General features: G+C 38.1%; 2 protein-coding genes across 26 annotated transcripts in view; one reads left to right on the forward strand and one right to left on the reverse strand.

The window, feature by feature from the left end:
* Positions 1–3,049, forward strand: part of CCDC83 (coiled-coil domain containing 83) — a 67,545-nt gene extending 64,496 nt beyond the window's left edge. For all 11 annotated transcript variants that reach the window (XM_053900154.1, XM_053900155.1, XM_019450002.2 and 8 more), the window contains one exon: positions 2,827–3,049. In XM_053900154.1, coding sequence (XP_053756129.1) covers positions 2,827–2,988 — 162 coding nt within the window. In that variant the 3' untranslated portion in view covers positions 2,989–3,049. The remainder of the gene's footprint in view (positions 1–2,826) is intronic.
* A 16,439-nt stretch (positions 3,050–19,488) lies between these two features.
* The window catches only part of PICALM (phosphatidylinositol binding clathrin assembly protein), a 100,505-nt gene continuing 92,925 nt past the window's right edge, over positions 19,489–27,068 (reverse strand). For 14 of the 15 annotated variants that reach the window (XM_019450019.2, XM_019450017.2, XM_019450018.2 and 11 more), the window contains 2 exons: positions 22,128–22,230; positions 19,489–20,860 (listed from right to left, as the gene is read on the reverse strand). In XM_019450019.2, the coding sequence (XP_019305564.1) occupies positions 22,138–22,230 (93 nt within the window). In that variant the 3' untranslated portion in view covers positions 19,489–20,860; positions 22,128–22,137. The remainder of the gene's footprint in view (positions 20,861–22,127; positions 22,231–27,068) is intronic. The other variant, XM_053900160.1, reaches the window with a different exon arrangement.

The following is a 27,068-nucleotide window of genomic DNA, read 5'->3' on the forward strand; positions in this document are numbered from 1 at the left end:
GCTCACTCACATGGCTGGCAAGTTGATGCTGGCCAAGCTGGGACCCTCAGTTCTTCATCACACGGGCCTCTCGTGGGGTGCCTTTATTGTCTCTTGGTTATGTGTCAGGCTTCTTCCAGAACAAGCAATACCAGAGACCAAGGTAAGAGCCGCAATATTTTGTATGAGTTAGCCTTGGAAATCACACACCATCACTTCCATCCTATTCTATTGGTTGATGTAGTTACAAAGCTCCACCCAAGGGGAGGGAATGTAGCTCCTGCATCTGAAAAGAGGAAGGAGCATCATATTCTAAGAAAAGCATGTGGGGGGTGCCTGGGTGGCTCAGTTGGTTGAGCGCCTAACTTTGGCTCAGGTCATGATCTCACAATTCATGGGACCAAGCCCCACATCAGGTTTTGCGCTGACCATGCAGAGCCTGTTTTGGATTCTGTCTTCCTCTCTCTGACCCTCCTTCTCTCCCTCTCTCTCCTTTATATATATATATATAAAGAAATCATGTGGCTCTCTTCCACTCTAACCTCTTTTTTTTTTTTTTCCTTCCCCTCCCCCATGGGTTTCTGTTAAGTTTCTCAGGATCCACCTAAGAGTGAAAACATGGTATCTCTCTTTCTCTGTATGGCTTATTTCACTTAGCATAACACTCTCCAGTTCCATCCATGTTTCTACAGATGGGTATTGAGGAGGGCATCTTTTGGGATGAGCACTGGGTGTTGTATGGAAACCAATTTGACAATAAACTTCATATATTGAATAAATAAATAAATAAATAAAAGACAGAGATTGTCATAGTGGATCAAAAAACACAACCCAACTCTATGTTGTCCACAAAAATACACTTAAATATAAAGACCTGTATAAACTGAAAGCAAAAGGATAGAGAAAATAGACCATAAAAAAAAAAAAAAAGAAAGAAATCATGTGGGACAGGATACCTATTACTGTGGCCATCACTGGAAAGTACAAACCACCATATATACCACAAACCACCATATATACCATATTAGGTGAAACCTGGAGTATCAAAGCTTTTTAATTTTAAAACCTTTTTGGTATATTCTAATTACTCCCACATCTATCCCTTGCTATCTTCCTTCTTGGTACTATTAATAACTTTAAAAGTCATCCTAGAACTTAGGGGGCACTTGGGTGGCTCAATTGGTTGAGCATGTAATTCTTCTTTTTTTTTTTTTTAATTTTTTTTTTTTAACGTTTATTTTTGAGACAGAGAGAGACAGAGCATGAACGGGGGAGGGTCAGAGAGAGGGAGACACAGAATCTGAAACAGGCTCCAGGCTCTGAGCTGTCAGCACAGAGCCCGACGCGGGGCCCGAACTCACAGACCGCGAGATCATGGCCTGAGCCGAAGTCGGCCGCCTAACCGACTGAGCCACCCAGGCGCCCCTGTAATTCTTGATTTCAGCTCAGGTCATGATCCCTGATCTCTGTCTCTCTCTCTCTGTCTCTTTCTTCCTCCAAATAAATAAACTTAAAAAAATCAAAATAAGAGTTCTCCTAGAACTTAAAATCTGGTAGGATAAAATGATGTATGAAAGCAGAAGATACTGAAAAAAAAATCAAACAAAAACCATTTTAGCTAACTACAACTCAGTCCTGCTAACAACAAGTGACATTTTTTTAATGTTTATTTATTTTGAGAGAGGGAGAGCATGTGCAAGCAGGGGAGGGACAGAGAGAGAAAGAGACAGAGAATCCTAAGCAGGCTCCACGCTGTCAGCACGGAACCCAATGTGGGGCTCAAACCCACAAACCATGAGATCATGACCTGAATAGAAATCAAGAGTCAGATGCTCAATGGACTGAGCCATCAGTAAATTAGATTTCTGTTTGTTGGTATCTTAAATTACAGTTAGTTTGGCAGAATATGGTAAGCTTTCTTATACAGTGGCCACTGGTCCTGTGAAAAGTGAAAATTCACGGAGAATTTTCTCAATATTAGAATATTTATAGTCAAAGTAACCTTTGCCAATCCTTCCCATTGTTCTTGAATAATATAGAAAACTCTGCTGTGTTTATATCCTGGCCAGCAGAGGGCTACATATATACAGCTAACATTTTCTTTTACCAATTAAAGACCTTGAGAGAATATATCTCCCCATTCTAATTGGTGCCCCTCATCCAACTCCCTGAAAGACAAGCCTGTCAGCCTTGCTGCCTGCCCTTTGGGAGGTCTTGCCTTACATTCTCTACTGGGTATATAAGTGTATTTAGTGGTTTTTTGTTTACAGTGGTTCTCATATTTCACTTGTTATTCAGTCAGTTAAAAGGACAATGAAATGTCAGATAAAGGCCAACTATAATAAAGGAAACCTAACTATTGTTTTTAATGTTTATTTATTTTTGAGAGAGAAAGCAAGTGGGGGAGGGACAGAGAGAGAGGGAGACAGAGAATCCCAAGCAGACTCTGAGCTATCAGCGCAAAGCCCAATGCAGGGCTCAAACTCACGAACCACGAGATCATGACCTAAACTGAAGTCAGACACTCAACTACTGAGCCACCCAGATGCCCCAAGGAAACCAAACTATTAAGACTGGTAATTTGTTGGGGCACCTGGGTGATTCAGTCGGTAAAGTGCCTGCCTCTTGGTTTTGGCTCAAGTCATGACCTCACAGTTCCTGACTTTGAACCCCGTATCAATCTGCCCTGCAAGCATGGAGCATGCTTGGGATTTCACTCTCCCTCTCCCTCTCCCCCTCCCCATCTTGCTTTCTCTCTCTCTCTCTCAAAACAAACAAACAAACAAACAAAGACTGGTAACTTGTTGAATAACCTCTCATATTCTCTTCTATATCTGTTTATCATAGGATTATGTCAACTTGGGTCCCCTCCAAGTGAAGCTCATGAGTGTGGAGAGCAAGAAGATGCCCATTCATTTTCAAGAGACGGAAATTCCAGTCAAATTCTATGAAGATGTCAAGAGCCCAGAAAGCTATATCACATACAAAATGATGAAGTCTTTTCTCTAAGACTAAAAGCTACAAAGTAAAAATAACAACTTTTCCTTATAAATTTTCATTGGGAACTGAAGTATATCACTTGCCCATTTTATTTACACTTTGGTCCATTATTAAACCAGTCGTTATTTTTAAAGGTCATAATGATATTTAAAATCAAAGTTCTAAGTATTCAGTTGTTCATTTATCTGCATGGCATGAGTGACAAAAATGAAAGTACACTTTATATTTCCATATCCAAGTATTCAGAAGCATGATAATGGGCCCTAGATGGTTTCCAAGTTTCCTTACCACTTAAAAATCTTCTGATAAATCTATCATTCCAATATGAAATATTTCAATCAGAAATTTTCTAAGACAAATTTAGAGGTTTGCATAGCACTGACTACAAATCTTTCTCTCTGAGGGTGCCAGTCCACAATTCAAGACTATTCTTCTTTCATCTAACACTATTTATAATAAATACAAAACACTCCGGAAACAAATAAACTTGAGGGAGATAATTATTGTATAAAAATATTCCACCACGGAGCACCTGGGTGGCTCAGCTGGTTAAGTGTCTGACTCTTGATCTCAGCTGAGGTCATGATCTCAAGGAGCCTGCTTGGGATTTTCTCTTTGCCTCTCTCTCTCTGCCTCTCCCCCACTCGTGCACACTTACTTATTCAAAATAAATAAACTTAAAAAAAAATTCCACCAACAGTGAGATCCCTCTCCTCTCAGCTCTATTGAGTCTAAACTGTTGAGTCCCTGTTCAAGACCATTACCACTTCCCTCTTACGGGTGCCGCAAGCCAAGGACTGTGACCACACCTGATGTTGACATCAACACTCCATTTTAAAGCTACCTTTACTTATAAGGCTTTTACAAGGAACATGTTTTAAATATAAGGCCAAAGATAGAGAAAGAAAATCAGCAAAGCCAAACGCTGGTTTTTTGAAGGGCTCATTGAAATTGATAACCCCTAGTAAGACTAATCAGAAAAGAAAACAAGAAACAAATGAAAAAGGAAACATTGCTACAATGTTACTGACACTATGAAAAATATCATGAGAGGAAATTAAGGGAAAAAAACTTTTCCCAATAAAATTGACAACTTCGATGAAATGGAAATGGTTTCTTAAAAAACATTTCTGAAAAACAGGAAGAAATAAAAATTCTGAATAGCCCTCGATCTATAAAAAATATCTAATCTGTACTTAAAATTTTCCCAAGAGGAAAATTGCAAACCTAGATGGCTTGCTTTACTGGTGAATTTTTCCAAATATTTCAAAGAGATTTAATAGCAAACATACACAAACTCTTTCAGAGAACAGAGAAAAAAGAAACACATCCAAATCATTCTATGAGGCCAATATAATTCTAACACCAAAACCTGGCAAGACATTACAAGAAAAGAGAATTACAGACCAATCTCTCTCATGAATATAGATGTGAAATCCCTGACAAAATATCAGCTTATTGCATCTAGTAATACATATTTCATGATTAAAGAATGCAAGGTTGGTTTAACATTCAGAAATTAGAGTGTAAACACAAATAGAACCAGTGGATTATATCAATGTCAATATCCTGCTTTTGATATTGTACTATACTTTTTTTTTTTTTTTTTTTTTTTATTTATTTATTTTTGGGACAGAGAGAGACAGAGCATGAACCGGGGAGGGGCAGAGAGAGAGGGAGACACAGAATCGGAAACAGGCTCCAGGCTCCGAGCCATCAGCCCAGAGCCTGACGCGGGGCTCGAACTCACGGACCGCGAGATCGTGACCTGGCTGAAGTCGGATGCTTAACCGACTGCGCCACCCAGGCGCCCCTGTACTATACTTTTGAAAAATGATACTATTGAAGGAAACTGGGTAAAGAGTACACATGATCTATTCATATTTTTTTTTAAGTTTTAATTATTTATTTATTAATTTATTTAGAGAGAGAGTGAGCAGGGAAGAGGCAGAGAGAGAGGAAGAGAGAGAGAATTCCAAGAAGGCTCTGTGCTGTTAGTGCAGAGCCTGATGTGGGGCTCAACCCCACAAACCATGAGATCATGACCTGAGCCAAAATCAAGTGTCAGACGTTCAACTGACTGAGCCACCCAGCACCCCATATCATTTTGTACAATTGTGAATTTGTGAATTTATGTCTTAAAAATTTTAAATCAAGGGTATAAAGAACAAAAAATAAAATAAAAATCAAGGATATAATGAATGGAGCATAGGAGGTATTCATATGATCATCTCAATAGGTACAGCATTTGATAAAATTCAATACTGTGAAAAAAATCATAATAGTATGATAAAATTCTCAGCAAACCAGGAATATCTAAAAAACACTATAGCTAATTTTAATAGTGAAATATTAAATATTTTCCCACTGAGGTCAGGAACAAGACACACATGTTCACTCTCATACTTCTATTCAGCAGTGTTTAACACAAGTGGAGGTTGGAACCAGTTCAATAAAGGCAAGAAAAAGAAATTAAAAGCATAGAGATTAGAAAGGAAGAAGAAAACTATCTTACTTATAGATATCAGGTTTCTGTAAGTAGATAATCCAAAGTAATCTACAAATTAGTAGAATTTATAAGTGAATTTAGCAAAGTCACAGGGTACAAGGTCAATAAAGATCCATTATATTTCTTTAAACCAGCAGCAAACAATTGGGAAAAAGTCAAATCATTTATAATGACATCAAAAACATCAAAATAAATATGTCTAATGAAATATGAGCAAAATTCTATGCTGAAGACTGTGCAACATTGTTGAGAGAAATTCAAGACTTACATAAATGGGGTATAGAGACATATACAATCATAATGCATTGGGAGATTCAAAAGATTCAATTGGAAGATTCTTAACAGAGTTAAGATGTGAGTTCTTCCTATACCTGTAGACTCAGTGAAATCTCAATAAAAATTCCAGCTGATTTTTTTTTCTTAGAAATTACTAGTTTCTAACATTATTATGGAAATCTGTAGCATAGGCAATAGACCTATGATAGCCAAAACAATCTTTAAGAAAAACAACAAAATTGGAGAACTTATTATCAAATTGCAAGAGTTTTTTTTTTTTTTTAAGTTTATTTATTTATTTTGAGAGAGAGAGTGAGAAAGAGAAAGTGCAGGCAGGGGAGGGGCAGGGAGAGAGGGAGAAAATCCCAAGCAGGCTCCCTGCTGGCAGCACCAAGGCTGACACAGGGCTCAAACTCACGAACCATGAGATCATGCATGACCTGAGCTGAAATCAAGAGTCAGATGCTCAATAGACTGAGCCACCCAGGTGCCCCAAATTGTAAGACTTTTAACATTTCAGTAATTAAGACAGTGTGGTATTGGGCCAAGGATAAAGAAAAAGTACAATGGAACAGAATAAAGAATCCAGAAACCAACCCACAAAATCACTTAAATTCTGACAAACATGCCATTATAATTTGGGAGAAAGGAGTTCTTTTCAATAAAAAAATGATGCTCAGGCAACTGTATATCTATATGGGGAAAAAATGAACCTTGACACCTACATCATACCATACCCAAAAATCAATTCAAAGTGAATGAGAGACCTAAATATGGAAGGTAAAACAATTCAAGTAGGAAATAGAGTATCTTCATGTTCCCCTTTATACACCCAACAGATCCAATAATTAAGCCTATGCTTGAATTAAAATCTATACCTGGTAGGTGGGTAAATGTGGATTTGGCAGTGTTCCAAAAGTCCCCTTCCCCAAGCCTACTGCTTCCTATGCTACCTACCTCTTTGGGAGGAAAAAGGGACATAAAAATCACCAATCATAAATTGACAAATTGAATTTCATGAAAATTAAGATCTCTTTTCATGAAAAGATACCATGAAGAGTCAAAAGGCAAGCCACATACTGGGAAAATATATTTTCTATACATATATCTAACAAAGAAATGTCTAAAATATATAAAGAACTTTTACAAATCAGTTGGAAAAAAGACAACCATTTTAGGAAAAAATGCATAAAAAGAAGATTGGTATTATTAGTCATCAGGAAAAAGCAAATTAAAACGATTAGATACAACTATACACCCACTAGAATGGCCAAAATTAAAAGTTAAAAATAGCAAACATTGACAAGGATACAGAGCACTTGAACTATCATATAATTGTTGATGGGATTATAAATTGGCACAAACACTTTGGAATATGTTTGGCAGTATTTTATTAAAGCCGAACATATATATTTGTCATGATCCACCACTTCCACTCTTGGCTTAATATGGAATAGAAATGAGTGCTTATGGGGCACCTGGGTGACTTAGTCTGTTGATAATCTGACTTCAGCTCAGGTTATGACCAAGGTCATGGGAAGGAGCCAGTGTCAGTTTCCACGCTGAGCATGGAGGCTTGCTTAAGATTCTTTCTCTCTCTCTCCCTCTGCTCCTCTCCTCTGCTCAAGTGCTCTCTGTCTCTCTCTCTGTCTCTCTCTCTCTCTGAAACAAAAACATTTTTAAGAAATTAAAAAAAAAAAAAAGAAATGAGTGCTTCTGTTTACCAGAAGATATGGATAAGAATATTACCAGCAGCTTTACTGATAGTAACCAAAAATTAGAAACAACCCTAATGACTATCAGCAGAATGTGTAAATAGTGACTGATACATGTGTATCAATATATATCAACCTATATACAGGCACATAGTGGAATAGTATACAGCAATGAAAAGGAATAAACAACTACCAAATGTAGCCACATAGATCAATCCTATACACATAAAATTGAGTAAAAGAAGGCAGACACAAAAGAGAACATATGTTATGATTCCATTTATGCAAAACAGGACAAGCACACTAACCTTAATGACAGAAGTCAGGATTGTGGCTACTTTTGTGATAGGGAATGCCTAGGATGCTATAGGAAGGAGTTTTCTGGTAATCCTGATCTGAGCGAGTGGCAGTTAACATGGATGGTTCACTTTACAAACATTAAGCAGGACACTTAAGATTTGTGTACTTGACTGATATAATACTTTAAAGTTATCTCTCTGATGGGAATTGAGGAGGGCACTTGGGATGAGCACTAGGTGTTATATGTAAGCGATGAATCATGGGAATCTACCCCTAAAACCAAGAGCACACTGTATACACTCTATGTTAGCTAACTTGACAATATTTTTTTAAAAAGTTACCCCTCCCTCCCCAAATATCCCTAAAATACCCACCTTCCAATCAGTTCCATAAAGTAACAGAATGGAAAGGCCATGCTTATGTCTTGCAGTGTGAACGGAAGCAACAGTGTTTCCTGACTGGAAGGCAGAATACTTTGTTAGGATGGTCTTTCAAAGGTCAACAGAAACAGAAATGCCCTTGGAAAAGTTAGTAACAATATGGAGTGGATTTGCCAATTTTCTTTTTAAGAAAGAAGGGTAAACTTTTTATAGATAAGACTTATCTTTACTTTTCTCTGATAGAGGGGGAAAACTTACTGCCTTTCTCCTGGGACAAATCAAAGAGCTTCCAGTAAACTGACAAAGAAAGGCTATGTGACAGCTTGTTGGTTTCAGTAGGTCAGCAGAAATTGACATTGTTTTTCTATCACTCTTGGAAAGTTCAGACCATGAGATTATGGAAACAAGCCAGGCATAACATGGTAGGACTCCAGCATTAATTTATTAGTTGTGGCAATTTTTACTTTACAATGTGAATTTGAATCGGAAGAAAATATCAAATGGCTAAAAGTCTTGTTTGCTGCCAAGAAGATGTCAGAGTAGAAAAGGCATCCTTTGGAAAAGGAAAGGGAAGAATGTTCTTTCCTTCTGTTAGTATCATTTCTTGAGTTTAGAATTTGCAGAATAGCACTATCTCTAAAAAAAAAAAAAATCTGCATGTTTTTTTTTTTTTTTAACAACTCAAACTGTAAAACAGTATAGGTGTGATAACTTTCTTAGATGACAACATTCCAGAGCAAATCTCAAAAACGTTGCCTACCACAGCGAACTTCCTACAAGTGTCCCTCATTCAATGAAGTGTTTATTAAACAAGTCCCTCCAGCCACGCACTGTGTGTAAGGCATTCGGGAGGCAAAATGAAATTGTCTCTTTCTTCAAGATGCTAATGGGTGCTGAGAACTGCTTTTGCTCTTCATACCAGCAGCAAAGGAGGAAGCAAGAGAGGTGAGAGAAGACAGGACAAGATACTCTAGATGTGGTGGGTGGTTGTATTTAACTTACAATATTCTATTTTTAGCACCATTAATAATAACTTTGGAAAAGAAATTTAAGATGAGTTTAGGAGGATCTTATGCTTTTTATGTGGTTTCAGTTTTCAGAATAACCAAGCATGTGAGTTTTATATGTTGCTATTCAAGATTTGAGGGGCAGAAGGATAGAGACTGGTGGTCAGCAGCTTTAGCTTCAGGCTGGGAAATTGCTTTTTTGGGGCTAGAGATTAGATAAATCTGGAGAAATTAAGGAGGTGTAGAGATGAGGTAGAGTGTGGGAGAAAACATTTTGTGGAGTCAGGCCAGCTACCTTGAATCTTGAGCAGTCACTTAACTTATTTTAAGCCTGGTTTCTGCCACTTCATTACATGGACCTAATTCTCCTATGGCAGGATTATTTTAAGGATTAGAAAGAGTACATGTAACCTGCACATACTAGACATGCAGGATATGGCAGTTGAAATAATGACTGGCACTTAACGGTAATCACTGGCAGTGAGGCCCAAGAAGTCTTTGCAGAGCATTCACTACAAAGGCATAGAGAGTGCCTGGGTCCCATCCACCGGATGCTGTGAAGCGCTGACCTGTCTCTGATGGTAGCTGTATGAAGGGGTTCATTCTGTCCTGGGTGGCTGGGGACAGGGACTCAGCTGCCACCTGGTGTGAGGGCTCCAAGAGGCCATACCCAGCCTCTGCCAATCAACACCTGGCAGTAGGGACCAGTAGTAAACCCATTTCCAAAATTTTCATGAGTGTGGGGGAGGCAGGGCATGGCACTGTGGGCCAGCGGTTAACATTTTTGTTTCTTTTTGAATCTTCCAGCCAGACACTAGAGCCATTCAGGGAACAAGGAGGCCAGGGGATTTTTGTGGCAATAAAGGGCTGTTTGTTAAAGGCCCGCTTGATCCTTCCTTGTTTTACTAGAGCTCAACACAACAGTTTCTCTGTATTTTTCTTGGAGTAAAACTGGCTTTTGCACTAACTGCAAGGAAATGTGCTCTCAAAGCAACAGAGGCTTTCTAAATATTAGTGACTTTAACTCGGTTAAGTATTTCCATTTCCTATTCCTGGGACTTTATGAGGCTCAAGTTCCCTGAAAGGCTGCTTTTTTGGACTGTGACTCGGTTGGTTATGTTTTAAGTCATTCTGTTCTTAGGATCTGAGTGTTAAAAACCTTCAAGATGCTTTTAAAGAAGCATAAAGAAATGTTTTCAGATTTCCAGCAGAGTGAATGAGTTTGAAAGGGACTGCAGATTCAGATACCCTCACAGACTCTTAGTAAAATGTTTTGTCGGCATTTCCTTCCTTAAGCTGGGTGCTCAACTCACTGACCTCCTGCCTTCTTGGGTTAGGGCCATCTTTTTGTATAGTCTCAGCTATAAAAATATGCTAGGCCTTGCAACATTTCCCTCCTAAGAGGAATGAAAATAAACTATGCTGGATTCGCCTCTGTATGACTAACTGAGGCCAGCGAAGCATTTTTACCTTAAAGCCCTCACTCCAAATCCAAGTGCTCTGGCCTCATTTGAGGTTCTGGCACAAGTGTGCCAAGCACTTTGGATCTTTGATGTTCTTTGTTCTTTGTTATGTTTCACTTTTGCATCAGTTTCTTCTAGCCACTTCAAAAAGTGACTTCTGTGACTTTGGTGCTATTTATGTAAAACTGTCAATATGGAATCCTGCTGTGCCTGAAATTTGGTGTGAAGGTACACATTTTCAACATGTCTTGTAACACACACTGAGCATGAGCAGTTTGGATTCACTTTTTAATTTTTAAGCATTTGACACTTTTTCTATTTAATTTCTTTGAAATAACTCAATTGTAAAACTATATATATATATATATATATGTATTAGTATATCTCAGATCTAAACTTACAATATGTGACATGGGAGGGATTTAAAGTCACTGATCAGAAAAAGGCTCAAGAAATTAGCAATTCTTTTAATGAAAATGAAACGATCGTGATAGTAGCTTCTAGTACTCCTTTGTCCCCCTTACGCTATAATAATGCATTGATTTAGCTATGTTGGCTGAATACATGGTCACCTAAATTAAAGATTATTTCCCAGCCTCCCTTGCAGCCACATGACAAAGTTCTGGCCAATGGAATGTGAGAAATTGTGCACAATTCTTCTCCCTTTCTCCCTACTTTCTCTATCCTGCTGCTTGGGGTGGGGTTATGCTGCTCAGCCACAGAGAACTATGAGATGGAAGGAGCTCCTTAAGCACTATGGAACAGCAAGTAGGCACCTATCAATCTGATGAGCAAAGCTGCCATGCCAGCTCAGACTTTTATGTGAGAAAATAAACTTGTCTTCTTTGAATCATCGTATGAATTTTGTTACACACAAGCCAAATCTAATACTAATACAGAGACTAGCATGAATATTTACCAAACAAGAAGTCAATGTTTCCAATAGTAAAACAGTCTCTTCCACTAAATAAGACTTGGGTAAGTATTTATTCTCTGTTAAAAAGAAAAAAAAGGAGGGGAGCTCAAATGAGTTTAGAAAGTATTCTGCTTTATCTGAGGCATCTAAAGCTGCTGACCTAAGTATACTTAGATGTGTGGGGGCTGGCTATTTTCAAAAGTGTGTTCTGTCACACCAGACTCAGGAATTACTGCCGCTGCTTCAGAATCAAGGACTCCTGCTTGTGTGAGGACGTGTGGAGTTAGAGGTTCAGGGTTCTGCTTTGGAATCACGTCATGAGACCTCCAGCAGAGCACTGGGCTAACATCAGCACAATGCAAACAGGGCAGGGTGAACAAGCCCAAAGAGTGACATTTAAAAAGGCTCTTTAGTAATAACTAACAATGGCAAACACCTAAATGCTCTTATTATTGCACTTTACATATATTACATATATTTACATATATATGCACATATACATATATTATATGCACTTTACATATATTATGTATATTATATATTAACCTAATTGATCCTTCTTATAATCCTATGTAGTGGGTCCAGAATTATTCTCACTTTACAGATGAAGAAATAGGCAGAGGGAAATTTAATAAATTTCCCAAAGTCCCCCAGCTAGTAAGGGACAGAGTCAGGATCTGAACACAGATGTTTTGCCTCCAGAATCTAGGCTCTTGACCACAAGCTATTCTGTATTTCAAGAAGTGTACTGAAACTTTATTACATGCAAAGATGTCCTAAATGCCTCCATTTTTAATTCATTAATTACAAACAGCAGTCATATGGGGTAGGCGTTATTATGCCATTTTACAGATGGAGAAATTGAGGCATGGGCAATTATATAAATTGCTCAAACTAGGAGTTAAACCCCCAGCATGGCTGCAGACTCCACACTTACCATCTATGGAGCAACTGTCTCATCAAGCAGCAGGTGCCTCACTCAATGACAGAAATACTCTCTGAAGGGAAGAATGCTCTTCAAAGACAAATATTATGCAAATTGTCTTCTGTATATGTTCATATTCCAGGCTATCCATTTGCTTTTCTTTCATCACTTACCCCATCTCCTCTCCAGTCTGATAACCACTCAGCATTTCCCTTCCTCCCATTGATTTTGCAACCTATCTCATAATGCTACATTTTTTTCATCTTTGAGATATAATTGACAACATTTTAAAATATTTAAAGTACATGATGTGATGATTTAATATATATATATGTTCTTTGTGAAGGGATTCCTCCCATAGAGTTATATACACATCCAACACCTCACATACTTACCTTTTTGGGGGGTGGTGGGGGGAGAGCATTTAAGTTCATTCTCTCAGCAAATCTCTTTTATATGACACAGTGTTATCAACTATATCACCATGTTATACATTAGATCCTCAGACCTTATTCTTTTTATAACTTAAACTTTGCACCTTTTTACCAACCTCTCTCCCTATTTCCCCCACCCTCCAATTTTCTGTTTCTATTATTTTGACTTTTTTTTTTCTTTTTTCAGAATCCACATATAAGTGAGACCAGGCAGTGTTAGTTTTTGTCTGGCTTATTTCACTTGGCATAATCCCTCCAGGTTCATCCAGGTTGTCATAAATGACAATAATTTCCCTCATTTTTAAGAATAAGTAATCAATATTCCAGTGTGTGTGTGTGTTTATGTATATGTATATATATCTTACAATTTTTTAAATCAATCCATCTGCTGATGGACACTTAGGTTATCTCCGTACCTTGGCTATAGTGAATAATACTTCAGTGAACATGAGAGTAAGGTATCACTTCAAGATCATGATTTTGTTCCCTGCAGATATATACCCAGAAGTGGGATTGCTGGATCCTACTTCTATTTTTAATTTCTTGAAGAAATCCCATCCTGTTTTCCGTCGTGGCTGTACTAGTTTACATTCCCACCAACAGCACACAGAGTTCCCTCCTCCACATCTTCACCAGCATGTTATGATTTCCTGTCTTTTTGAAAATAATCTTCAGCTCTGTTCTTTTCCTGGCCTTTACTATATATCCCTTAATAATGGAGATAATCTATGGGATTTATCCCTGAACTTGCCCTTATTCCACACTTACACAGTTGTTTCTTTGATAATCTCAATCCCCCTTCCCCAGATATATGGTGCTGATAAAAACAGCTTGTTAAAAGTCCACCTTCTCTTTACTCCAGATCCCTTAATACTGGGATTTTTATGGAGGCTTCTAATGAGTGGCTTGGTTTTTCTAGTGACCAGCCTTCATCCTCTGAAGGCATCCAGGAGCCAAGAGTTGCCTCATTAGAGCAAGACACCCCTGGCACCCAGGAAATTCCAAGAGATTTAGTAATTTTGTGTCAGGAACCAGGGTCAAAGGCCATTTAAAACAAGAGATGCTCCTAGGACTAACACTTAAATTATAAGAGTTTTAGGAACTCTGTGCCAGGAGTAGGGAACAGAGACTTATATTTTCTATAATTTCCTATTATCCTATTGTATTGTTGCTTTTAAGCCAGAATGACACCAGTTTAACCTTTGTAAGATTAAGTGAACCGTCATTCTTTCATTTCTACTTCGGAGCCACTATGTGACGTAAATTCTATCACAAATTATTAAGGTCCACATATGAGTGTAATGGTTGTAAAAGATCAGCTCCGAGCAACAGGTGTTATGAACACCAAACAATGGGCACAGCCATCTTTATTGGGCTTCGTGTCATCTCTGTTTTTCCCCCCCTCCTACCACAGTGCCTCTGCCTGCCTTTTCCAGGCCCTTGGAACCTCCTTCAAGCAATTACATGGAAGCGAAAAGCTTTTCAATTCCTACCCTACTTCAGGACAAAAGTGACCAGAGAAATACAGATTTCATTTTGTGCCTTTTAACATGACCCCTAAGTTAGCTGGCAGTGCCGTGTGGTGTGCCTGATGCTTCCATGTAAAGAGTTCCAGAAAGGCCAAGGAAATCAACTGGAAGTTCTGCATTAGTGCAGACAGCATGGAGTCCAGGTGCAGGTGGGGAGTGGGGATATCTACTTTGTTGATACTTTCTTCCCTACAGTCCCAGTCGAGGGGCAAGGGCATGATAACCCTGTGCTTGTTTAAATGGGAGTATAAGACAGCTGACAAGTACCCAGTCTCAAGGGAGACAGGCAGGGTGCCTGAGTGTGGAAGGCTCAGACTGAGCTAAGGTTAGCTCCCCAGGCGATTCTCACACGGCTATTTTTATTTCAAAACCAACCTTAAAATAATTTTGGGGGGAAGCCTGGGTGGCTTAGTCTGTTGGTTGAGCATTGGATTCCTGATTTCGGCTCAGGTCACGATCCCCAGGGTCATGGGATTGAGCCCTGCCTCGGGCTCCATGCTGAATGTGGAGCCTGCTTAAGAATCTCTCTCCCAGGAAGATCTCTTATGCACTGCTGGTGGGAATGCCAACTGTGGAGGAGCTGTGGAGGATAAGCTTAGGAATCCCCAGGGCTTACACCAATGGATTAACAAGGCATAAAGAAGTACAAAGCCATAGGTTGCTCACAGGTGAGTTTGGGTAAACAAGATTAGGTAAGGATAGAGAGAGGGGGCTTAAGCCCCCAGAATAGAGAGGGAGAGGCAAAGGCCCCAAAATAGGGAGGTGCCCAGGCACCAATATAGAACATAGGTATAGGAAATAAACAAGATTAGATATTCAGAGTGGAAGCACCCCCAATTTAGTACTATAGCAGAAAGCTGCTTTCAACAGGAAGAAAGGACTAAGTTAGGTAAACAGGTAAATAGGTCTATAGACCTCTGCGCTGCAGGTGAAGCAGCCCAGAGGAGAGATGGTTAACAAAAGAAAAGGTGCTTTGTCAACCCTGAGGTGATTTCCCCAGTCTCATCCCTTAGGCTAGCTAAGATAAACAGAGGTGCTGCCTCACGTCCCCTGCAAACAACCTTCCGCCAGGCTGCCCGCCGTCAGGATTTTGCTTTCTATTAACCCAAACCCCTAACCCCAAATATCTTGAAGACCCCCTTTCCCTCACGTCCACAAGTTAATGTTCAGAGATTTATTGTCTCTTTGTGCACATCCACCGCCATGTTTGTAAGCCTTCTGATCCTAATAAAAACAGGCAAGGACCCTTATTCGGGGCTCTTGTCTTTTCCTGGACATTTAGCCATCTCCTGCTTTTCATCCTGAGTCCTACTCTCTTGCCAGACAAGAGAGAACTTTAGACCCAGAGTCTATGACAGTGAAGCCATTCTGGAAAACATTATGGAGGTTCCTCAAAAAAATTAAAAATAGAACTATCCTACAACCCAGCAATGGCACTACTAGGTATTTATCCAAGGGATACAGGTGTGCGGTTTCGAAGGGGCACACGCACCCCAATGTTTATAGCAGCACTATCAACAATAGCCAAAGTATGGAAAGAGCCCAAATGTCCATCGACAGATGAATGGATAAAGAAGATGTGGTGTGTATATATATATATATACACACACACACACACACACACACACACACACACACACACACACACACAATGGAGTATTACTCGGCAGTGAAAGAATGAAATCTTGCCATTGGCAGCTACATGGATGGAACTAGAAAGTATTATGCTAAGTGAAATTAGAGAAAGACAAATATCATGACTTCACTCATGAGGAATTTAAGACAGAAAACAGATGAACATAAGGGAAGGGAAGCAAAAAGAATATAAAAACAGGAAGGGGGACAAAACCTAAGAGACTCTTAAATATAGAAAACAGACAGAGGGTTCCTGGAAGGGTGATGGGCTAAATGGGTAAGGGACATTAAGGAATCTACTCCTGAAATCATTGTTGCACTATATGCTAACTTGGATGTAAATTTAAAAATTTTGGAAAAAATACACTAAATGTGATGAGCACTGAGTAATGTATTCGTTTGTTGAATCATTATGTTGTGCACCTGAAACTACTATAACACTGTATGCTAACTATATTTCCATAAAAATAAAAGGATTGTAAAATATGTATTTGTAGCTGAAAAAAAAAAACACTCCATCTCCCCTTCTGCCCCTGCCCCACTCGTGCATGCACGTGCACACTCAAAAAAATTACATTTCGTAGCAGATAACTATTCTATAGTTTTTGTGTGTTTTTAAGTAGGCTCCAAGTCCAATGTGGGGCTTGAACTCATGACCCTGAGATTAAGAGTCACTTGGTTTACCACTGGGCCAGCCAGGTGCCCCATGGAAGAGCTCTTCAAAAAATTTTTTAATGTTTTTATTATTTTTGAGAGACCAAGTGTGAGCAGGGGAGGGGCAGAGAGAGAGGGAGACACAGAATGTGAAGCAGGCTCCAGGCTCGGAGCTGTCAGCACAGAGCCTGACGCAGAGCTTGAACTTGTGAACAGTGATATCATGACCCGAGCCGAAGTTGGACACTTAAACGAGAAGCCACCCAGGCGCCCCTGGAAGAGGTATTTTAAATAAGAACCTATTGGAAAACAAAGCTTCTATAAAATTTTCCCTTCCCTTTTTTCTCCTGTCTGCCTACCATCAGTGTAACCTACTATCCTGCCTCAAGAGAGTTGTACCTGCTCCCTCCCCCATACCACAGAAAGAACTTTACACAACTTTTGACAATGTGAGTAATTTCATATATGGCTTAAGAACTCAACTTGTATGCTTCAATAACAAATGGGACATTCACTAAATGCTTACATGAAAATTAGACTACAAATACTAGCTGAAGACTTAGAAAACATTTCTAATTGGTGGCACACCGAAATAGATGATGATACTGCAGCTCTCCATTCAGAGCCCAGACAGCAGAATTCCAAGCTAGTCAGACCCATGGAAGGTAGCAAGTATGGCTGAACAAAGAACTAAGCTACTTGGGGAGGCCACTGATGGAAGCTGTGAAGCCATCTTTTCTCCAAGAGTAAGTTCATCTGGCTGTGTGCTGTGACCTCTCCATACAGTCTGTGACCCAGCCACTGCTGAACACATGGAGCCACACTCATCCCGAGTACTAAGTACATCAGTACTCTGAACCTCAGACTTTGAAAATGTTTGGTGATGATGATGAATAAATTATTCAGTTGAAGGAGAAACTTATCCCATAAAGGCCTATTTTTCAGGGGTCATGTTTTGTTGGTTTGTGGAGAAGTAAAAAATTCCTAGTGTAACATAGGTCTTTTCCTAAATATGGACTCTCACAGTCACTGGTTAAGAAAAAGACAGCTTTAAAAAAATGAGTCTGGGTGGCTCAGTTAAGCCACCTGATCTCGGTTCAGGTCATGATCTCGTGGGTTGTGAGATCTAGCCCTACATTGGGCTCCGCACTGACAGTGTGGAGCCTGCTTGGGATTCTCTCTCTCCTTTCTCTCTCTGCCCCTCCCCTGTTCATACTCTTGCTCTCTCTCAAAATAATACACTTTATTTTTTTTTAAAGATTTTTTTAAAGTTTATTTACCCATTTTGAGAGTGAAAGAAACAGCAGGAGTTGGGGAAGGGCAGAGACAGAGGGAAACAGAGCATCCCAAGCAGGTTCTGCACTGTCAGCACGGAGCCCAATGTGGAGCTTGAACTCACAAAACCATGAGATCATGACCTGAGTCGAAACCAAGAGTTGGATGCTTAACCAACTAAGCCATGCAGCAGGTACCCCTAAATAAATTAAAAAGTAAAAAAAAAAAAAAAAAATTAAATTAAGAAATGCTGAATGATAATAACAAGATGTTAAGCCAAAAGCAAAAGACTAATTTTGAAAATGATTTGGGACGAGTATAGCTGCCCTCCGTAGCTAATAATCTAACTTCACTCTGCAGCCTCCACCAACTTGGTATTTGGGAACTAAGATGGTTTGGGCATGTACAGGTTTATAACCTAATAATATAGTTATGCATTCAACATCTAAGTTACCTCACTTGTTACATTGTGATTAAAGTTAATATGATCATATATTTTGTATATTTCCTAGTCAATAATGTCTGGGCATCAGAGCAGGAAGCAGGAAATGTGCTTTTCAGAGAGGAAGTCCGTGTGGAAATGAAGAGTAGTCATCGGTCTACACTGCACAGGGATACAAATCTTTGTTTAGTTTATACACCTGAATTAACAACAGCAGGTCATAAAAAGGACAATGGACCATGAAACTAAAGACCAGACTCCTCTATTAGCTTATCAACCTGATCAAGTTCCTTTTCTAATTCCTGATTTCAATTTGTAAAATGGGTAAAATATGGATAATACCTATCCAACAAGCCCAGAAGTTTTTTCAGCAATAGGATGAAAATATTTACAAAGCACCCTCATAAACATACAAAACACTACTGCTGCTGTAATTATAAAAGGAACAAGCCATAGACCTGAAATATGAACATCCACTCAACATAAGACAAATCAAAATCTGTGAGAATGTTAAGGAAGTTAACTACAAAAGTACAATTTCCCAGTTTATATGAAAATGGTTTAATGATAGTGAAACTTAAAAACTAGTAAAGTTAACAAAGTATATTGGCTACAGATGAATTTTTTCCAACCATGGCAAATACTATGCAGATAATTATCAACACAAAGCCTTTAATCCCTCTCTCATGTACTCTGAATCCTACTTACTCTTCAATATGAAACACGATACAGTCAGAGGTTTCCTTGGCACAATAAACACATGCATTAATATGCCAAACATCAAGCATTTTCTCCCTTAAACTTACCTGACTGAAGGCATCTGATCAAAAGACATAAACAATTTTAGTAAGTAGTTTAGATTATCAATGAGTCTAAAAAGTGACACAAAAGTACAAAGAAAAATCCTTAAGGAAATTAAGTTAAAACAAATAAAATTTACATTTTATTAAATCAGCAAATATAATCACCTGGGTATATTTTTATTAGCAAAAAATGATACTGATGATAAGGAAAAAGGAAAAAGGAAAAAAATGCACCTCAGACCAGAATACCATAACAAAAATTTTGTGGAAGCTGCATTTTATTTGAAAATCCACCCATTTTTGCTAACATACATTTTAATATTGTAAACAAAAATAGAATCTGCAGAGACAATGCAACAAGTATGCTTAAACTCATGTACAGAATTGCTTTCCTACAACGAACTGTCCTTCTTAAGGCCCCTCTCAACCGAAACGTTAAGATGTATTTACACAAAGCACCGATCAACAGTGCAGTTTAATTCTTCGTTAACTAAACTCTTGGCTAGACATTAACTTTAAAGATACTATTTCCCCTTATTTAAAAGGTACATGATCATAACATGGCATGAGCCAAATAAAAGGTTTCAAGGATTTTGTCCCCTTCCCTCCCCCCATAACACCTCCTAGAGTTTTACTGAAAAGAAGGAAAGTCTTGAAGTGAAAGCAATTCCTCACATTCATTTTGGAAAGGCCCTAATGTCAAATGGAAAATAATGACATGCCAAGCACAAAGCAGTAAAGTTCCTTCCCAATGCACTAATGCTGAATTTAAAATGTAGTGCTTTTCCTAGTCAGTGAACTGTTCCCTTGCAAAATCCTAGGCACAGAATTGACTATAAGGATTAATGCATTTATAATGCTTCCCTAAATCCCATAGAGACTGAGAATTGTGAAGCGATTCAGACCTATGGACTTGCCTTAAAATATTTAGTGCTCTGTATGTCAGCTGAAAAGCATTCGGAATCAGATTCATTCTTATGGATAAAAATCAAACATACTGTTTACATCCATACTCATTTTCATAAGGAGGTCTGATACAATATTAATGTTACGTAAATTGATAATCATAAATAAATACAAATACTTAAGGAATGTCTACTGCAAACTGAATATATAATTTTTTAAAAGAAAAGTTAATTTTAGTTACTGTTTCTGTGTCTGTGAGGACTGGAGAAAAGAAAGATACTGCATAATTAAGAATTATGATTTTGATCCCCCCAAAAGAGTCCTGTTGCATTACAGGAAAGGACACAGCTCTTCTCTCCAGGCAGCTTTTCCAAATACAAATTTCACACTTTCCAAATAAGGGCTTTTTTCTTGGTAGGTTACTGATTATGGGTATTAATAAGAGTTGAAAGAACTGAAGGGTTAGTCACCAAAAAGATCTTAGTCTGAAATCATGGCAATTCTCGGCTTTATAAACTGTATTGATACGTTCTCCTATATACTAGTCCCAATTTCCTTCATGGGCCTTCACTGGGTTACTGTAGCATTCTAATGGAAGAAGAGAGTTTAAGAGACAGCAGTTTGGATTTTGCTCGAAGTAAGTATTTGCTGCTTGAGCACTTGTCTTTTTGGAGTAATTCCATTCTCTTCCATCTAGTTACATAAACTGTATCTGGAAAAAAAAAAAAAAGAGTGTAAGTTGATTCACTGCATTCTAGGAAGTCTTCTCACAAATAAAAATGCTTTGTGGCTTTTACCATTCAACTGGCCCAGAAATGTTTATAGCATGTTTATCACAACGCTGATCACCAAACTAAGTCAGTATTATCAGCTTATCATGTGTCAAAACTCAATATGTAAAGACTAACTATAGGGACTTCAAATAGATTTTTCTAATTATTAAAAACCAAGAGATGGGGAAGAAAGAATATGAACGAGCAACTTTTCAATAACAAGTTCAGAACATCTCTCCATAAACACAAATATTCTATGTGAAAAATCTCATTTAGAAAAGCAAAGTGTGAATTATTATTTACAAATGATGTCATAAAATTAGAGATAATTGAGGGAACTGTAATATGCTTACTAAATCATTTCTTTACTAACATAAATCAAAATCTCAAAGATCTACACAGGAAAAGATTTCAAATAGGGCATCACTATTTGCTCAGATACTTCACTCATGAATTCCCTTAAACTGTTCCTCCAAAGACATTACTGAAGTAGATGTGCTAATAAACTTGTCAAATCAGAAGAATACAAACTCTCAAAGATCTAGAAGCTATATACCTACACACTGGGGGTTAGAGCACCAAGAAGAACAAATTACACCGTCTTCCAACAAAAAGAGGCAGTGTGAATCAAACACAGAATCCTTCTATCAAAAAGGACAGAAGTGTTCCCTTGCCCTTAATTTAAAAATAAAACAAAAGTCTGTTTTGGGAAAATGTTACTATTTTTAAATGAAAAGGCACACATAAACATAACACTTTAAGAAACTGTTAAAATGAATTCTTCACAACTAACATTCAAGGACATTATATTAAAACTAGAGATGCTCCTAATCAAGCTCTAATCCAGTGTGTAAAATTATGTTTTCTATGCAAATCTTTTAAGACTGATGAAAATACCCAGTTTTTAAGGGTGGTATTTGATCTCATCCATCTGCTGTGGGCAGTGGATGCTCACATGTAAACATGAAAGATGGTTCTTTGATTTCACACCTTCTAATTATGTTAAAGGTATTTTCCAAAATTGTTTGTCCTTATGTCCTATTTTGATCTATTTTTATTCTTCACCTAAAGAACAGAGAAGGAGGAGGAAAAGAGAGAACCTAGAGTCCTTTAAAGAAACAAAGGAGAAGAGTGAATTGTGTTTAACACTTGATAAATTTTTAAAGTATATAAGTCCCCATCTCCCCCAACAAGCAGCAATAATACCTAAAGTGATTTATAAGAAATCCTCCAAAGAGAGCTCTGCAAAAGGGTCCTTTCCTGAAGCTCTGTGAGGACTGTGACTGGAGGGGCTGGATGCTGCCGACAGCTGGGGGAAAAGAAGACAGAGAGAGGGAAAGAAAAAAAGATCTCTGAATGACAGAACATGAAAGCAGAAAATGTAATGAAAGAAGAAGTGGTTTTTGTTTTGTCATCTTTAATAAATATAAAGGCAGCCTTTAGAGAAAATGGAATTATTAAAACAAAAGTTTCAATCACATGTCAATTTAAAGGGTATCCAAATGGCATGTGTTTTTCAGAAAACAAATTGTTTCTGAAATTCCAGAGGAATAAAGTATCTTATTCAAAAAGGTCGATAAAAGCTGACCCACAGTTAAGACTTTTATTGGGGGTGCAGGGGAGAGAAGAAGTGCTTGTGATTTTTTACTTTTTTAATTGAGGGAAGATGGCTTCGTGTATCCAGGCTATCTGTCAAAAGCTGTGCAAAGTCCAACCTCAGTCCAAACCAAATGCATCTAGCTGCCAATAGTCTTTCCTTCCTTCCTCCTAAGAGGTGGAAGGTCACACTTTTTTCACATGGGAGTTGTCTCCTGCCTGTTTCTCTGGATATGCTGTAGTTGATACATATACTAAGAGGTGAAAGTGATCTTTGAGGTCACCTAGTCTAACTGCCCACATAATACCTTGAATATAGGGAATACTTCATATCTTTGATTCTGTTTTCTACTTTATTACATTTGTTTGATTCTTGGAATTAGCGGCTATCATTTAATTTGAGGCAAATCGTTTATTAAACTCAATAACATATCTTTAGTATTCCTTCAAAGAAAGACAGTTCCTGAAGAACAAAGATGTTCATTTCCTTATGTCACCAAACCTACTTTGAGTATTTCAAACCAAACCCGAGCCGTTTTAGTTTGGAGTAAACTTTTTTATGGTTTTTTTTTTTTTTTTAATGTTTATTTATTTTTGAGACAGAGAGAGAGCATGAGTGGTTGAGGGGCAGAGAGAGAGGGAGACACAGAATCTGAAGCAGACTCCAGGCTCTGAGCTGTCATGGGGCTGGAACCCAAGAACCGTGAGATCATGATCTGAGCCAAAGTCGACATTAAACCGACTAAGCCACCTAGGTGCCCCTAGTTTGGAGTAAACTTTAATTTTTTTTTTTTTTTCCTCTCCCCCTGCAAAAGAATGCAAAGGCATGCAAGCACGGGGCTATTATGAAATGAGTCGTCCTTTTAGGGATGTTCAATTGAGTACTAAATCAAAGATGATCAAGTGGGAATGGTTTCAATTCATACTTCCAACATTCAAATTCTGTAACAGATTTCAAGCCTCATAATCTGTCTTTGCTAGTTGAAGGTGATCTCATTTCTACCTTTAATTTTTTTTTTAAGAAAAGCACTATAGAAAATGGATAGCCAATGACTTTCAGCAAATATTACATCACAAGTACATGCAATTTGTTATTGTAGATGCCAAAGTCAATTTAAAAGTTGAAAAATCATCCTCAGTTATTTTAGTGGTTGAGTCATTTTCCTGATCCATACTTTGTTCTCAGAAATAAATGTTCTAAGACAATGGAAAGAGACAATGGAAAGATGATGGAATTACACAAGCAGCTACAGACGGGAGGATGGAGCAGCTCTCTGGGTTTGGGGATTCAAATAACATCCAGGTAGAGACAGATTAAGGTGCAGCTTAATTGAAAAGACGTCTCCTCCCCACTTCAATTTTGTTATTATTTTTAATGTTTATTTTTGAGAGAGACAGAGACAGAGACAGAGCATGAGCTGGGGAGGGGCAGAGAGAGAGAGAGAGAGAGAGAGAGAGAGAGAGAGAGAGAGAGAATCTGAAGCAGGCTCCAAGCTCTGAGCTGTTAACAGAGCCCAACGTGGGGCTCGAACTCACGAGCCTGAGATGAGCGACTGCGCCACCCAGGCGCCCCTCCTACTCCCCACTTCAGAGCAATCATGGATGACCATTCAGAAACAAGAATGATTATATGCAAAGTGATCATCAGTCACTGAGCTGGATAGAGTCTAAGATTAACTGGGTTTCTCTCCAAAACAGATTCTTTCACTTGAAGTTAGAAATAAAAACAACAAAAATCCCTGCTTATTGTGGATAGACTGCATCCAAAATATGAAGTCTCCTATGAGAGCCCACAGTAAAATGTCTTCTTAAATCACATGTTTTATGAGGATAGCAGGCAGTCTGAAAACCTGCCAGTCCTAGAGGAAAATGCCCCTTCTATTCTTCTCAATGTGGAGCATACTGATAGGGAGAAGTCCCACAGGCTTACAAATAATGTTTAAGAAGATCAGTATCTTTGGAGGGGGAAAGTGCCAGTTTCTAATACTACTATTAGTCTCTTAAATTGGTAAATTTAACACGTTTATCTTACATTTATAAATATGTAGCTAAATTAAAACATGAGAAAACAAGATCTAATACCCCTGTAGTAAGTTTCAAATCATCAATGCTCATCCCAAGCATATGAAATGATGGCCCAAATTGGTTTGGCTGACTGGAGAGTGCTAAGGGAGGGGCCACGAAGCAGCCCTGGACCACCTGTACCCACCTCTTCCTGGAACCTGTACCAAAGCACAGACACACGATGCACTGGTGAGAAGTAGCCAGTTCTGAGTAGTAAATAAGGATAAAAAAGTAAAGGAAATATGCTGTAATAGCCCAATTACTGCTCAAGGAAAGGAGGAAGAACAAAAGAGCAAGACAGGGCAACAGGATCCGGTGGGAGCACCTGCAAGTAAAAGAGCTGACCCTCCTTTACTTAAGTGAGTAAATCAGAGCCTATGTAGGGCTCTAGTACTAAAATACAACTAATTTAAGAAAAAGAAAAAAATCCAACTATCTTCATTAACTGTAAAATCACCAACTTTTAAAAGTCAGCAAAAAACAAACTGTAGGTGACCATTCCAATTAAGTCCTATTACAAATATGCCATCACAAAAAGACAAAACATAGCCAATTACCCATTTATTTCAAGTAATATTCTCTATACCAATTCCCACAGACCTATAAAAAATTAGCATACCTATCACAGTTTGTTCAAATTAAACTGACCTATACCACAAAGGAATATGCCCTTTAAAGAAAGAGTCATTTACCGTGAGTCTAATACAGACATATTACTTACTCTTCCTTTCTCATTTTATAGGAAAATACTGAGAAGCAGTCAAAGGGCAGCACATAAACAGAAGCACTAAGATTTACAAGTAACTGATGATGGTAACTCTTAGCTGAAATTCTTCTACCCCTTCCCTCCACCCTAATCAACCTTTAAAAAATAATGTTGACATGAAAACAAAAATTCTAATGTTACCAAAAACTTTTGCTTTTATCTACAGAGCAAAGATTTTTTTGGTTGTAGGTGTGTTTCGTATAATAAAGACAGAGTACAGAAAACATAAGTTATCTTTAATAAATGGCAAACACACTTAAAAGGTTTTTTTTTAAACAAAGAATTCTACTGCTACACCAAATGTCATAAAACAAAAATGGTTACTCCCTCATTAGACTCCTGTCCAACAGCAAAGAAAGAAAATTTCAGGTTAGAACAAGAAAATAACAGCAGTCTCAGAGAGAGACTAGTCCAAGTGAAAGCTTTGGAGAGAATGAAGAATTGATATTTAAGGATAAACTTCTGACATATCATTGGCTGTGCTTAAAATTCTTAGAGAAGAAGCAACTTTGCCGCATCTTTTCTTTCCATACGAATTCTGCAGTCACCCCAAAGCCTGGGTAGCAAATAGCAATGCTGTAGAGATTCACTTTGTCTTTGGTGGAGAAGTGAAGTCAACATCTTAAGAGAAAAATGGGTATTACTTCCTTTGTCCAGGATGACAGAGTTTCGAAGAAGGATGGCATTGAATCTAATCCTGGCTTTTTTATAAAATGGAGTTTAGACTATCTAGACCTGATATGCGTGTCTCCCTTTAAGACTATCTTGAGAATTAAAATATACATAAAGCAACCAGTATGTTGCCTGGCATATATTAGTAGCTCAAATACTAATTACACCTACAATCAAATGCTCTTCTATTCTTAAATAAGAGCCCAACTCTTAATCTATGTTGCTCATATTCTTCCACTGTGTTCTCAACACTCTGTGTTTCTCTTCTAATCGTTCTTATTGTACCATCAACCAGTCATTTGTTTGTCCATATTATACTCACCTTAAACGGAGAAAATATACTTTACCTGATTCTTGTTCAGAAACTAGCAACCATTTACACATAGTAAGCATTCTATAACATGTTAAATTAAAATGCTTTTTGGTGATAAAACATGCTGTGTATAAAAATAAAAATGATCTACAAAATAGGACATTAGAAATAAAACCTAGAACTTCTCTCTTAATTTTTACCTATTTAACACTTCTATTTTTGTATATTGCTGTAGGAATATATAATTTATAAATATACATACACTATGGGTTACATGCTTAAAAAAAATATTTTCCCGATAATGCTGTACAATCAAAACACTCAGAGGCAGAAATACCAGTTATAAAACTGAACACAGAGTTACAGAACATCAGGACAGGAAGTTGTTTTTGGATAATATGAACATATGAATATGAACAGAACATGGCCAGGACACTAGTGGTGCAATTGGATCCAGTTGCATAGGAACATAAGTATACAGTGTTGCATTCTGGTATTTTATATTAAAGATAAAGCTATTCCTCCTTTGTCCCTGTGAAGTGTGGCTAAAAGGATTTCTTTACTGTGGAAGGTAGAGGGCCTGCCCTGTAGGTTTACTCTAGTACCTCTGATAACTGCTTCTTGGGTTTGTGCTCAACATAACCCCATCTTGGGTTTCTGCCCATCAGTAATATCACAAAGTTATGCCACCATTATTCCTGTCACCCTCAAAGCACTACTCACCTTGAGGGCATCG

This window comes from Panthera pardus, unplaced genomic scaffold, assembly GCF_024362965.1.
Source record: "Panthera pardus isolate Hobbes unplaced genomic scaffold, ASM2436296v1 HiC_scaffold_12, whole genome shotgun sequence".
Taxonomy (NCBI): domain Eukaryota; kingdom Metazoa; phylum Chordata; class Mammalia; order Carnivora; family Felidae; genus Panthera; species Panthera pardus.